Source organism: Polypterus senegalus, chromosome 8, assembly GCF_016835505.1.
Source record: "Polypterus senegalus isolate Bchr_013 chromosome 8, ASM1683550v1, whole genome shotgun sequence".
NCBI classification, from domain to species: Eukaryota; Metazoa; Chordata; class Cladistia; order Polypteriformes; family Polypteridae; genus Polypterus; species Polypterus senegalus.
The window spans coordinates 118,169,014-118,184,285 of record NC_053161.1 but is presented as its reverse complement, the minus strand read 5'-3'; the positions used below and the strand labels follow the sequence as shown (position 1 = coordinate 118,184,285).

The 15,272-nt window shown below is 36.9% G+C and overlaps 1 protein-coding gene across 12 annotated transcripts in view; it reads right to left on the bottom strand.

Moving 5' to 3' along the window:
* The window catches only part of mybpc1 (myosin binding protein C1), a 137,208-nt gene that overhangs the window by 46,967 nt on the left and 74,969 nt on the right, over positions 1-15,272 (bottom strand). For 8 of the 12 annotated variants that reach the window (XM_039761691.1, XM_039761692.1, XM_039761697.1 and 5 more), the window contains 3 exons: positions 9,689-9,697; positions 7,112-7,236; positions 5,223-5,328 (listed from right to left, as the gene is read on the bottom strand). In XM_039761691.1, the coding sequence (XP_039617625.1) occupies positions 5,223-5,328; positions 7,112-7,236; positions 9,689-9,697 (240 nt within the window). The remainder of the gene's footprint in view (positions 1-5,222; positions 5,329-7,111; positions 7,237-9,688; positions 9,698-15,272) is intronic. The other 4 variants (XM_039761693.1, XM_039761694.1, XM_039761699.1 and 1 more) reach the window with 1 other exon arrangement.

Sequence of the window (15,272 nt, the reverse complement as noted above, 5' to 3'; positions counted from 1 at the left end):
TCGAATGAGATCAAAACCTAGCTTCATTTGTTGAATGATTATCTGTAAAAAAAAATCCACGCAACAGTTGTCATGTTTCCAAATCAAGCAGGTAGAAAATTCTGGAACTGAAGTTTAAACCTAAACAGAAAAACATTTACAAAATTGTGGAGGATAGATAAAATGATATAATCAATACAGGATATACAGTACTTGAATGTGCAAGTCTGAGCTAAAAGCTAAGGTTATTTTCATCCTTTGCCATGGAATGGTCACTATAGTGCTAAAATAGGAGGCTGTAATTGACAAAGTGTGTATACAGTATATATCTACATGTACATGAGACTCTTTAATCAGCTCTAAAATTAACCTTTGCTCATGCAGATACTTTGCACATTAATTTGCTACAAAGGTAAATTTACAGACAGATTTAAATTAAGGCTTTGTGTAAAGTTTGAATTGGCATGCACATTGTTATCTTGTAGGTAAAAGAGGTGTGGTAAAGTGAGAGTTTTTAATAAATAAATGCTGCATTCGCATCTTTATGTGTGTTTAATTGGGGTGATGGGGCGTTGTAGTGTGGCCAGCAGTTCCTGTATGTGATACAGGACGCAATGGCCCTGCACTTAGTGCACAGGTGTAGGATGGTCCGCAACCCAAATTGACGCTAGGACCTGCTGATTGCCCAGTTGTGCCATGTCCTCATTTTAAAAGGGAAGCGTGAGTGAGAGGGGGTGGATCGAGAAAAAGAAATACGGAGGTTAAAGGGAGAAAGAGAGAGGGCAGGAGGTGGAAGGAGCCGGTGCTAGCAAGCAGAAGGGAGCAGGCACGAGGGAGATAAGGCAGGCAGCCGAGAAGGAGAGCCCCTTGAGCGGCATGAGACCCTCCACCTGCGTCCTTGATCCAATACCAACCAGGTTTCTCAAAGAAATATCAGGCGTGCTAATTGACAATATTTTGGACATAGTTAATTCGTCATTAGATACGGGGGTCTTTCCAGACTGTCTTAAGACTGCTGTAGTTAAACCCCTGCTCAAGAAAAATTAATCTTGACCCCTCTGCCTTTGAAAACTTTAGACCCATCTCTAACCTGCCCTTCTTAAGTAAAATTCTAGAGAAGGCAGTCATTATGCAGTTAAATGACCACCTCAATAAACATGCTATTCTTGATACATTTCAGCCAGGCTTCAGAACAAATCACAGTACAAAAACTGCACTTGTTAAAGTAGTAAATGACTTGCGGGTAAATGCAGACAGAGGCTATTTATCTGTTCTCATCCTCTTAGATCTGAGTGCTGCATTTGACACCATTGATCATAATATTCTTAGAAATCGCCTTAGTCAATGGGTGGGCCTCTCTGGCAGTGTCTTAAATTGGTTTGAATCCTACCTGGCAGGTAGAAAATTCTTTGTGAGTTGTGGTAATCAAATTTCAAAGACACATGATATTCTATATGGTGTTCCACAAGGCTCTATCCTGGGTCCGCTGTTATTCTCAATCTACATGCTTCCGTTAGGTCAGATTATCTCAGGTTACAATGTGAGCTACCACAGCTATGCTGATGACACACAGCTGTACTTATCTATAGCACCTGATGACTCCGACATTTCGATACACTAACACAATGTCTTACTGGTATTTCTGAATGGATAAATAGTAATTTTCTCAAACTAAATAAAGAGAAAACTGAAATTTTAGTAATTGGCAATAATGGATTCAGTGAGGTTATCAGAAATAAACTTGATGCACTAGGATTAAAAGTTAAGACGGAAGTAAAAAATTTAGGGGTAACCGTTGACTGTAATCTGAATTTTAAATCGCATATTCATCAGACCACTAGGACAGCATTTTTTCACTTAAGAAACATAGCTAAAGTTAGACCTCTTATATCATTGAAAGATGCGGAGAAATTAATTCATGCTTTTTGTTTTCAGTCGACTAGATTACTGTAACGCACTCCTCTCGGGACTACCCAAAAAAGACATAAATTATTTGCAACGAGTGCAGAATGCAGCTGCTAGAATCCTAACTGGGAAAAGAAAATCCGAGCACATCTCTCCAGTTTTGATGTCACTACACTGGTTGCCTGTGTCATTCAGGATTGACTTTAAAATACTGCTTATGGTTTATAAAGCCTTAAATAATCTCGCTCCATCTTATATATCGGAATGCCTGACACCTTATATTCCAAATCGTAACCTTAGATCTTCAAATGAGTGTCTCCTTATAATTCCAAAAGCTAAACTTAAAAGAAGTGGTGAGACGGCCTTCTGCTGTTATGCACCTAAAATCTGGAATAGCCTGCCAATAGGATTTCGCCAGGCTGATACAGTAGAGCACTTTAAAACACTGCTGAAAACACATTACTTTAACATGGCCTTCTCATAACTTCACTTTAACTTAATTTAACTTAATCCTGATACTCTGTATGTTCAGTTCTTCATAATAACTATTCACAGTGGCTCCAAAATCCATACTGACCCCTACTCTCTCTTCTGTTTCTTTTTCCGGTTTCTTTGTGGTGGCGGCCTGCGCCACCTCCACCTACTCAAAGCATCATGATGCACCAACATTGATGGACTGAAAGCCAGAAGTCTACGTGACCATCATCATCAGGTTCTTCCATGAAAACCCTAAATACAAAGAGGACTGTTTGACTTATGTTAGGTAGATTGCCCAGTGGGGACTGGGCGGTCTCTTGGTCTGGAACCCCTACAGATTTTATTTTTTTCTCCAGCCTTTGGAGTTTTTTTTGTTTCTGTCCACCCTGGCCATCGGACCTTACTCTTATTCTATGTTAATTAATGTTGACTTATGTTTATCTTTTATTGTGTCTTCTATTTTTCTATTCATTTTGTAAAGCACTTTGAGCTACATTTTTTTGTATGAATATGTGCTATATAAATAAATGTTGATTGATTGATTGATTGATTGATTGACACCCGGGGGAGGGCGAAGAAGTGATCACTTTGGCTGAGCAACATGGGGAGCCACAGCAATGTGCACTAAAAGGAGCAACTTGCTGTGTAAGACCAGGAAAGCAGTTGGGGGTCGAGGAGACTTGGGAGGAGAGCTCCAACATGAGCACCATGGCCATTGGGGTCAAGTCTAGTGGGAGCCTGTGGTGTTATGGGTCCACAGCTCGTTGAGAAAAGGCCATTCATTTTTAATAAATAATCGATGTGCTCGCGGCTTAGCGAGGGACGTTAGCCATAGTGGGCCACGGGACGATCCGTAGGGTGTGGGCGTTTCTCACCTAGTGCACAGGTGAGGAACTGCCCACATTCATGATTGTCCCGTGGCTAATGTTGCAGCTGCTGTGGCCCTCGTCATTTTAAAAAGAAGCGCGAGTCGGTTTTAAGAGGTGAAAAAGAAACGATCGGAGAGAAAAAGGAGATGCGGAAAGAGGACGGAGGTTACAGGGAGCGAGGAAGCAGGCGGTGCGTGAGTGTGGTGAGCGCGCGATCGAGCGCTCGTGGGCAGCTGTATGGAAGCTGGGTGTTAGGCCAACACCTAGACGTTTGAGTTGAGGTTGCTCCCGCTGAGTGAGCAGGTAGCGGGAGTGCCTAGAGGAAAGCGACTGGCCGCATGAAGGCCATGGAAAGGCAGCGGAAGTCGGGAGACTTGGTGGTGGGAATCCCCAACGTGAGCGACCTGGCCGTTGTGGGAAACCAAGTTCTCCGGGACTGGGATGAGTGCCATACCGGAGCCAGGGATCGGGAGGTCTCCAGTCTCATGCGTGTGTTGTAGGAGGGCAGCTGCAGAGAGCGTCTTGCCTGCTGCTTGGCCCAAACGGGATTAGCAGGTGAGACGCTAACAGAAGAGCACCGGACTTGTTGGTTTTTAAGACTGCTTCCTAAAAGAAGATTTTAACCTCTCGTTTTTAAGGATGTGTTTGTTTTTCTATTTGTTGATTTTTAACCTCCACGTGTTCTTTTTATGGATTATTTATTTAATGAACTGTGAAGAACTGCACTATTTATGGAACACTGTTTTTGACTGTTTTTAATAAAAGAACTGTTTTGCACTTTTTACCTTCCCCTTGCTGGAATTATTTGCCTCCATTGACTAGCTCACTCGGTAACATTATCGACGGTGTTGGGTTCAAGGGTTCCCAAACATCAAAGGGAGTGTGGAGCCAGAACCCACATCGTCACAGAGCCATGCCGTAGCCATGGGACAGCAGGGACCTGGACCTGCAGAAGGTCAGCTGCGTGTGTCAGTAGGGCGACTCCTTTGCTGCAAGGGGACAAGCAGAAGATTTGCCAGTGAAGAAGGCGGCACTAGGATTTTAGTAAGAACAGTTTTCTGCCAGTTGATTTTAACTTCATTTTTAATGAATATTGATTGAGATTATTTTAACCTCCACTTCGTCTTTTGTTTTTATGGGATTGAACTATTTTCTGAGCTTTTTGAACACTTCTTTTGGACTTGGATTTTAATAAAAGCTCTGATCACATTTACACCATCCCCTTGCTCAAAATGTGGTTTGTCCTCATCTGCCAAGCTCATCTCAGCTACATTCACTAATCAGCCCAAGACAGTGTTGGGTTCAAGAGGCTTCCATTAATGAACAGTGTGCAAGACGCCAACCTGCACCGTTACACTAGGTTACAAGTTCAGATTCTACAATTCACTAGAATAGATGTCAATGTCATGAGATGGTGAATAATCCCCTTAAATGTACCCATTGTAAGTTACTACTGGTGTTATTCAGAGCTGTATGTTGACAGCATGACAAAAACACTGGAAGGATGCAAATATTGGACAGGCAAAGGTCAATAACCAAACAGGGCAGTATTAAAAAAAACAGTAAGTAAGATGCGGGTAGAAAGATTTAAAACTAGTTCTAAAAATGACAAGGAAAAGACCATAATTTTAAAAAATCTAATTTTTCAAAACAGTAATTAGGAAAAGACATGAGAAACAAGTGATACGATACAGAATCCATCTGTTACACAAAGTTAAGAAGTAAAATTAAATATTAAAGCTAGAGGGCTCAAAATAATCTTTAGGCAAAAGCAAAGATAGAAGTGTGGCCAACAGCAGGAATGGATTTACATGGTAACATACTGAACATATATTAATACAGCATGGACTGAGTCTTTTTGTCCTTGATGATATGGCTGCACAAAAGGAAAAAAAAATGAATTAATTAATGAAAAAATGAAGTAAAAAATACTCTGAAAAATGTCAAATTCTATAATTAAAAATCGTTATTACTCATAAAATCAATACTTACCACTTAACGTTAGCGTCCTCCTCAGACACTTCACATTCAAGCTCTATTCTTTCATTAACTGTTGTTTTTACATCTTCAAGTTCCTTAGTTATTGTTACTGGTAATTCTGAATTCATAACAGAAATGAAAAAAATCATAAATTGCAGGAAACATATTTGTGTACATTATAAACACATACAGCAGTTGCAGCTGATTACAGAATGGTAAAAGTGCAGCTTATGTAAAGTGACCCTATCACTGCTTTTGATGATGAAATTAGTGTCTGCAGCCATGTCAATGAAAATTAATTAGAAAAGGAACAGACAATTAATTGCTGACCCTGTGCTCTGATCCTCAAAATTTCCCCTCAGAGATAAAGAAGTACTGTATATCAAATAAAAATTTTAAAAAATCAAACTCAAAATAAAGATGAATTTGCCCTCATTGAATAAACAAACATGGTTGCTATAGATATGTGATGTTATGCTGACCACACAAAGCATTATTCAGCTCTTTGAAACATTTTTGTCTAAGCTGTCCACTCTGTGAATTTCCAGGAAAATATTCATCAAACAAGGACACCAGTCAACACAGAATATTCGTTGTGAAAAATGCTTTGGTGGAATTCACTGATCAGCCCAAGTTATGACAATAACTTGAAGAGCTTGTGAATATTTTCCCTCCAAAGGTAGAGGCATCCAAATGAAGATAGTTTAGCTTAATTGCTGCCTGAAACAGTTACCGACACATGGACAGGTACCACTTTTAGTTTTTTTTGAGAGGGAATGTGTATAATGACTACAGAGTACGTACATGGTTTTGTGTTTTCTCTCCACTTGTGTATAAGGCTTCTCCTTGTGCTATACAGTATGTTTGTTTTACCACCTTTCATTTTTCACTTTTATTACTTTTGTAAAAAATAGTTTCTTTCCTGTAAAAAAAAATCTTTTCAATTTTAAAATCACAATTTATGTGAGGCATAAATATTGTCAGGACACAAGCTTAGAGGGTCTCACAGGACTGGGGTTGACTAATATTGCATGGAAGGATTTGGATGTGACACTGCCACTATTTCCATTTACTTTAGAATAGAGGAAAATGATCTGAGGTCCCAAGACATAACTCACTCAGCCCCTTCCTCTTCTCCCCCATCACATGAACCACCTGATTCAGTAAGTCCTTGTCACTCTGGACCTAGTCTTTCATGAAGAATGAAAATCCCTGAAGAGCACAAAAAATGTCCTCGTTCATGTTTACTTCTTTCCCCCATCAGTTCATATTAGATATTACGGAGTTGGTAACCCAACTCTGCTTTTGTTTCTTTTGTCTTCATTAAAAATATTGTAATTGAAATAATATTTTTATGTATGCTGTATGCATAATGGATACGTTATTTCCAAGGGTAGTTTACTTTAAGCATCATTGAAAACATTTGTTGTTGCCCACTCTTGTCATCACGCTTTCCCTTACAAGCTTTTGTCAGTGTTCCAATAGAAAAGGATAAAGCAATTCAACTTAATATGGCATTATGACTGCTTTTATATTTTTGAAAGCTGCCAAAGTAAACTCTGGCTGAGACACCAATCCATTAAAGAGAACACCGACTTACACATGGCCAGTTTAGAGATACCAAACAACCTTGCATTAAGTAATTTGTCCTGCTGGAGGAATCAAAGAAAAGAGGGAAATCCCATATTTGCATAAGGTAATGGAGTAAACGATCAGTAGGAAGTAAACTGGCTAGGCTACAAAGTTAGATTGCTGAGGTTCTGGTTCATTAGCATTAATCACTGTGCCATTTGGTTATTTCATATACCGATTACAGACTTATGACAGCTGCACATTAAAATCCTAGCCATTATGATGTGTTTCTTTATAACTAACAATAAAAGGTTCAAAGGACACATTACCTTTTACAAACAATTCAGTGGTACACTTGTCATCCCCTGCTGTGACCTGATAAGCTGCATCATCTGCCAGCGTACAGTTATTAATAATCAGGATGCGCTCGGTACCCTTATGTTCAAAGATGTACCTAAAAAAGAAACCATGAGGGTACCACTTAAAATCTGCCTGGAACATGATTTATTGTGTTTCAGACCATTGAACATGTCACAGAATTATGTGAAAATATCAGGAACTAATGTTAAGTTAACCTTGTGAAAATGTATATGTGCACTGTACCTGATAATACTATGATTTTAACTTTATTAACTTTATTCGATTATGTGAATCCGCTCATTCTAAAATAGGCCTTAACATATCTTAACAGGATATGATACAACACAAAACCCACTCTACAGTATATGCGATCATAAGGGCGTTGTTCTCCTTCACCTTCTGTTACTGATCAGACAGCACAAATTTAAAAGAGAAACTGTATTTTGCATGTCTCATTTTGGTCACTTGCAACTGAGTCTGACTAGGGAATGCAATGTACTCTTAAGCTGGCTCTAGCAACAGCAGTGAACCACAGGGTACACTCATTAGCACAGGGAAAATTTATAAATACAACTCAACCTCAAATCTTGAACGTTTTTGGGTAAAAAAAAAATGGAATGCCTGCTTAGCATTAATAACTGCACCAAATATACTGCTGAGGTAAATTTCACAAATGCAGCTGTAAATTGCTAACCGAAATCTAATATCTCCAAACAGCAAAAGTACTCTAAATGAGAAAAAAAATGGCATATTTATGCTCACTGCAATTTGCCATGGACCTGTAAGCACACCATCAGAACTGCATGCACTCTGTCCTCAAATATAACTGTCAATTGTGTTCAAAAACTTTTCAGCTATATTTTTGTGGAGATTTAGTATACTGTTGATTACAGAGACGATGCTGTCAGCTCTTTAGTACCTCTACAGGTCACAGTCCTCTCTACTCAAAATCAGCTCACTTTGTAGAGTTCATGGTTCAAGTAATAGGGCACTACAATAACTGCCATAGATAAGAACACCATGGCTAAGCTACAGAGTTAAAAGTCTTCTATCTTAACTTGAAAGACAGTGTATTCGACTTGTATTTCAGAAATAAAGATCTGAGCATCTTCCATGTATGTGTTTTTTACAGTTTAGTTATTTATGGTAATTTGTAGGTAATCATTATAAGTTATATCTATATAATTAAAAAAATTGAAGCGATATAAATGATATTTCTGGATCAGTGATATAAACATATAACTGTTAGATTGCCATAAGTAAGAACTGATATGCATGTAGCATCAAGTTTTACACATTAAACGTTGAGAAAATTACATCATGCATATTTGACATATAAGTAGAAGTTTTCTTTTTCAAGATAAAAAATATTCTTGCCTTATCACTGAGCAATTATAAATAAACCATTTTTCTTTTCACTCTCTTGTCACTTAAACTATGCATAGAAATGTAATAGAAATCATAATTACCTAAACAGCTAAATATGTGAGCACAAAGGCAAATATATTGAAGCAGAAGGTGCAAAATGCAGAATAATAACAAAATAAAAAACACACGTAAGTATTTCTTAAAGACCTGACCAATCACAAATGATAATTATGAAAAGTAATCAAGGATTAGGAAAACACCCAAAACCAGTTCTAAGGTATAAATAACAAATACTAAAAGCTACAGGATTTCCATTGGCATGTGCTTTGTAATACATCTTGTGTTTACTGAGTTTAGTTTACTTTCTGCTCCTAGTGGTGGCAAATTCTCAGGTGGTCCGTCTTTTAACATTTTGTTAGATACCTGCCTCTAATACTGAATTTTTTTCACTGAAGGAAAGAAAGAACTTAGGGTAGAAATTGGACCCTCACTGTGTAGTCATTTCTTTTATTACTGTATCTAAAATTAACATAAAACATGATCATTTCTAATTGGTCATATCTTTATGAAACACTTATGTCATAATGTAAATGAACAAACATCATAGATATAACTATAGATATTTCATAAAATCCCAAAAGGCTTCATCATTCAGATGAAGGCTTTTTAAATTTTCTAAATATTTACAGTACAGTATATTACTGGCAAGGATATGTTTCAGTTTGAGTCAAGGTAAAAAAAAAAAATAAACAACTTTAATCTTAACTTCTTGCGTTTGTTGTGTACCTTTATTACCTCATGCATAAAATGAGCTAATAGTACAATCACTACCAAAAGTCAGGAACTGGATGACCATAATTTCTGTTGTCATATTATCAGTAACCCATCCAAAGTTCAGGTCCTATTACATTCTCCCTTTGATTCAACTGCAAGGCAACTAGTACTGACCAATCAAGTCAATACTAATGAACATTATGAGCTAAAGATATATATTATTCATTTAAAATATTTTAACTGTTAGTTACTTTACTGTATATCTGTTATATTTTGCATCCAGTTGTAGACACAGCCTTTTAGTAACACGATAACTTATTTTATTGATTTATCTGAAACTTTTGGTAATGACTGTATTGACTTTGCATCAGTAAAGTTCATGAAAGGAAGTGAAGTAAACTTACTTTTTTTGACTTGGGTGTGCAGAAGAGCCAGAGTTGCACCACAGGAATGGAAGAAGTAGACATTATAGCAGACAGGAGGAGGACAACAAGGTATTAACAGACAGAAATGACAGAAAACATCATGCCTGGAAGGGACTTCAAATATCATTAGTCACATAGAAAAAGAGCAGAGCAGAACAGAATTCCTTATTTATATTCTCCAAGTATATAGCATTGAAGACCAGGCAATGGAAAACACAATGACCTCCTTATCAGCTTTAATCGCATTTTGCCTTGAAAGATTGTGTACAGTTTAGGCAGACTTGCATACACAACTATGATAGGACTTTGTTGAGTTATAGGCAAAGAATCATCATGTCAGGTGAGAGAAACAGTATGAAATAGTCCACATCTATTGGACACAGAAGTTAGCTTCTACTAGAGAAATTATGCTATTTGGATTTGGGACACTATAGAAGACTTAGCAGTAAAGGATTCCACTGTGAGAAAGGTAGCATCAAATACACAAAGTCTATAGATTACGGCCATAAATATTTAATAAAAAATTATTAGAAATAACAGTTCCTTTGCACCACTATTAATATCCTGTGCTTAATATGTGTACTTACATACATATTTTACATGCAATGTGAAAACACAGATCCTGGACTGTGGTGCTCTAAAATGTGCACGGTATGTTGGAATGTATGCGGAGAAAAATTGTTTTTCTAGTTTTTCTAAACTGACATTGATGCAAATAAAATATGTTTAAAATCAATGTGTCTTTTGCTTTACTTCTAAGAAATGGATGTACACTGAAGCTACATAGTTGTTCACACTGGAAACCTGCAGGGCAGCGTGTGGAGTCTCCTGCTTTACTCTTTCTTCACCTATGACTGTGTGGCTGAGTACAGCTCTAACACCATTCTCACTTTTGCTGACAACACCACTGTAATTGTTCTGATCAGCAAGGGCGATGAGACGGCCTACAGAGAGGAGGTCAGATTCCTGGCAGAATGGTACCAGGACAACCTCACCCTCAATGTTAACAAAACTAAGGAGTTGATCATGGATTTTCACAAGCAGTTGAGGGGGCATTGTCCATTTACATTGGAGGGGAGGCTGTGGAACAGGTTAGCAGCTTCAGGTTCCTTGGGGTGACCCTCACTGATGACCTGATGAACAGCTCAGCAGATCACAGGCACTCAGCTTCCTGTAATCCACGACATCCACACCACACACTGTCTCAAGACGGTAAACAGTATCAGGCAGGACGCCAGCCATTCTGCGCTGCCACGTTTCACCTCCTCCCATCTGGGAAGCGTCTGAAGTCCATCCAAACACGCACCTCCAAATTCAGGAACAGTTTTTACCCAACTGCCATTAGACTCATGAACAATCAGTAATCTTGTCACCTCCATTGCTACTACTACTGTTACCTTGCACGTGCATTTTCGCCCACTCTTTGTATTTTGTACTTATTCTGTATTTATTTTGTCTCTGCTGTCTGTTCCTTGTCTGCAGAGGCACATGTAAGTAAGCATTTCATTGTACATAGTACTTGTACACAGGACAATAAAGAATTGAAATGAACTAAACTGAATTGAACTTTGAACAAGAACATGAGCAAGAAGGAATCATTTGTTCTACATTGGATCACCTAAGTAAGCCCTAATTCATATTTCCAGTGAAGTACATTCAAGTGTCCTAAACAGTTTATTTATCTGTCCTAATATCAGTATTTTTAACCAGGTGGCAAAGGTTAGAACTATACTTCTCAATCCTAAATACTCTGTAAGACAAGTTATTACCATATGCTTCACAGACGAGACCAAGAGGAAAATCAAAGCAATGGCTGTAAAATTATCCATCTATCTATTATCCAAGCTTGCTAATTCCTTAAGAGTGATGTGCCTAACCTGGCAGTTCTGAGCATAACCAGGATCATAAAGTTAATGTATACTTCATTGTATAAGAAAACCAAAGTAACTAGAGAAAAAAAACTACAAGCACACATACACAGAGATGTGTTTAGACTTTACAAACTCCAGACAAACAACTAGCTGGCTGCGACTCAAACCTCATTTCCTATAACTGTAAGTAGGAATAATAACCACAATGCTACTTTCAATTGAAAAACTGGTAATTAAACTTAGTGTACATTAATTTGAGACCCTGTTTACAGCTGCACACATATACACATTTGTTAAAGACAGAAAGATATAATCAGCACACAACAAGCTTGGTGAAAATGTAAACAAAAAATCAAATATTACAAAACAAAGCAATGCTGAAACTTCACAGCCTGTGCTATAAGTTGATATGTTAATTCTTAACTCTTAACTTTGGTGTACATTTTCACAAGAATCACTCAAGAAATTAAGGTACAACATTGGCTTTGAGTTCAGGCACATATACCATCTCTTTCAGCAACATAGGTGTATGGGGAAAAATTACATTCTTGTCCATTATTATTTCCTATGGACTAACCTGAGGATACCTTTAGACTTAATGCGAATGTACACTTTAAATACCGTATTAACGAATGAAATTTGGCAGGTGAGTGCACCCTGAGTGCAATTGCAGAAATGTCCACTTTCCTACTTGAATAATTGCACTACTTCTGGAACAGACAGGAAACATAGAAAGGGAATATGCCAGTATGGAGTGGTTATTGGTGCAGATAGTATAAAAAGCACTTCCAGTTTGCCACAAGGAACTGTTATTTACTCATATTTCTAAATGTATCAACTAGTATCCATGCAGTATATAAATCTGTATTTTTAATGCAATTCATCATAACATATATTTGATTACTGTCAGTGGCAGTATGAGATCTACAAGTTTATTCATAGCAGTACAAGAGTGCCCTTCTGTTTTCATAGAGACAGTCAATGCAAAAGTACAATTAAATAGCTTTTAAAGGAGGTATTGCCTTTTCACTGTACAGAAAACAGCCTGCTGTTAATGGCAAAAAGGATTTTTAATTACATACTGTGTTACATTTTCTGAAAAATGTAGTCAAGTACAAAAATATTTTAGCCGACAGTGGTTGGCAGTCAAGCAGGGTGACTGCATTTCACAATATGCCAGTTCATTTCAGCAATCTGCTTGCCAACCCTGGAGCTTAAAAGATGTTTCTTCAGTATGTCATCCCATCAAAACTATGTGCAATCAAAATAAGTTAATGACCAATGTGGAAAAATATACATTTATTATATTATTAATATAATATTTTTTTTTATTTCCTTTATTCTAGATATTTTCTAATTGCCAAGTCTCAAAAAATATTCTTTACTTAACCTAATATTAGATGTTGTTTAAGACCATATAATTACCATTGTTCTTTGGGAACCAGCTGGTTATCTTACATACTCAGAGAAATCTTAAAAAGAGCATACAAAGTAATACATTTTCATAGCTTTGTACAATAAAATATTTGATGAAAATTACATTAGGGAAGTAAATGAATAGATATTAAAAGCATTTCAATCATCAGCTATGATTGCTATAAATGTCAATTTAATTTTATTTCCACACTTGTGATTTGTCATCACATCTATCCAAAATCAAATTTTGCACCAGTTTCTACAGACAATAATATGATTTCTGAGCATCAGTATAATATTTCTTTCTTTTGTTTTGTTTATTAACTGATGTTTTTTGATTGATTAATTATAGATTACATGGAGGCACAGTGTATTTGGTTTATACTTTGAGGGAATTTTTCAGTATCTACATGCAAGTCTGTTCTGCAATGTACCGTCATGCCATGCAGGGCTGGTCTCTGCCTTGTGCAGAAAGCTTCTGGGATAGACAAATCTTGAAAAATGAAGGAATCGCTGGACACATAGTTGGCACCTTTGCATGGTGGAGTGGCTTTTATAGTCCTAGAAATTGTGGTATACATCAATGAAAGTGGTCCATTCTTCATCTCTGACAAATAGATCTTTAGGTAAGACACTAGACAAAGTAAAATCCAATGTTAACCTTCCTCAGAATTCTAATATTAAAACTTTTTATTTGAATGAAAAACTGGAGAGATAGTCCCTATTTTTCAAAAGGAAAAGAGACTGCTCCAAATATAGAGAAATTGCAGTTTGCAGCCTCCTAGCCAAATTTAGGACGTTAGAGGAGATACTCCATCTAGTAATCAATCCCTAAACTCATATGCAGCAATACAGATTCTATCCCGTCTAATGAACTAACTTTTTCTCCTTAAAGATATTAAGATATTTGATGAGTTACTCAGTTTTGTTGAGTTATTGATCGCTGAATATCTCATTCCTCACATATGGCCATAAATTGTGACTAGTAATTGAAAATAGGTTCTCATGTAATACATAGGGCTACAGAGCAATAGGGTCATCTCTGCATAGCTTGTTACCACCATGATCCTAAATAGATAGGGTATATTAGAGGTGTGAATGCATTTTTTTGGATCAGTGTCACTGATTTTTTTTTCTGTTCTTCTTTCATTTCACCTGTATCAGTATTACCCTATGTCAAGTGTAACTTATACTTTTTATGTCCAATAAAACCAAATCACAGTTGAGTAGCAGGTTAGATATCAATAAGAATGGAAGTATATGGTAAAACCATGTGGTTATTAAAATATCAACACAATAAGGCTACAGTGTAAATTGATATTTGCACAATGGTCACAATTAATGTAGGAAATTTTATAGGAATGTATTCTGGAGGCAACACTAGTCCATCATAGGATACTCTTATACTCACATTTGCTTAATCCAGGCCAATAACGAATCACAAATTAGAGTAACCAGCAAATTCCTGATGTGTGAGAGGAAAGAAGTGCCTCCAGAAAACCCACATACATATTGTTAATCCTACATACTGGGGCAGAGTTCAAGCACCCACCTGCAGCAGTGAGTCAGCAGTAGTTCAGCTTCATAGCTCTTCTTGTTTGTTATGTACAAATCATAACGAGTGCTGTGCGCACTAGCAAATTAAGATAACTTGTTTTCCACTTATTCCTACTAGTGCAACTATTAAAAGATTTATGCACTGTAAATGTTAACTTCCAAAATAACTGCTATATAAAGTATAAGTAACCTCTGTTTATTAGCGTAAATATTATAGAGACGACAACTAAATAAATACTATAAAAGAAAACTATACATCAGGAAATGATATTGCATAATGCACACATAAACATCTATGTTTTGTCTTTTTGAAAAGTAACTTTCCACTAATTACACACTAATTATTTCCATAATATTCAAAGGTCCTCTGAGCAGGATTTATTGTGACTGTTGCAGAGGATGTGTCAAGAAATTAAAAAAAAAAATGTGCTGGCAAACCAATGCTACATTGAACTGCAAAAACACTTTAAAAATAAAGGTCTCTTGCTAAAATCTAAGAAATGGATATTTAAAAGCAAATTCTTACTGTGGTGACATATGGCTCAGGGACCTGAATGCTAACAAAAAAAAATGATGAAAAATGATTACTCTTCTTCAAGCATAAAGTACTGAGAACACTTTTTGGTGCTGTATGTGAATTAGGGGTTTGGCGCCATAGATACTATTATGAATTCGATGCAAAATTTGCAAACATTGCTTAAGGAAAAGATATAGTGCTC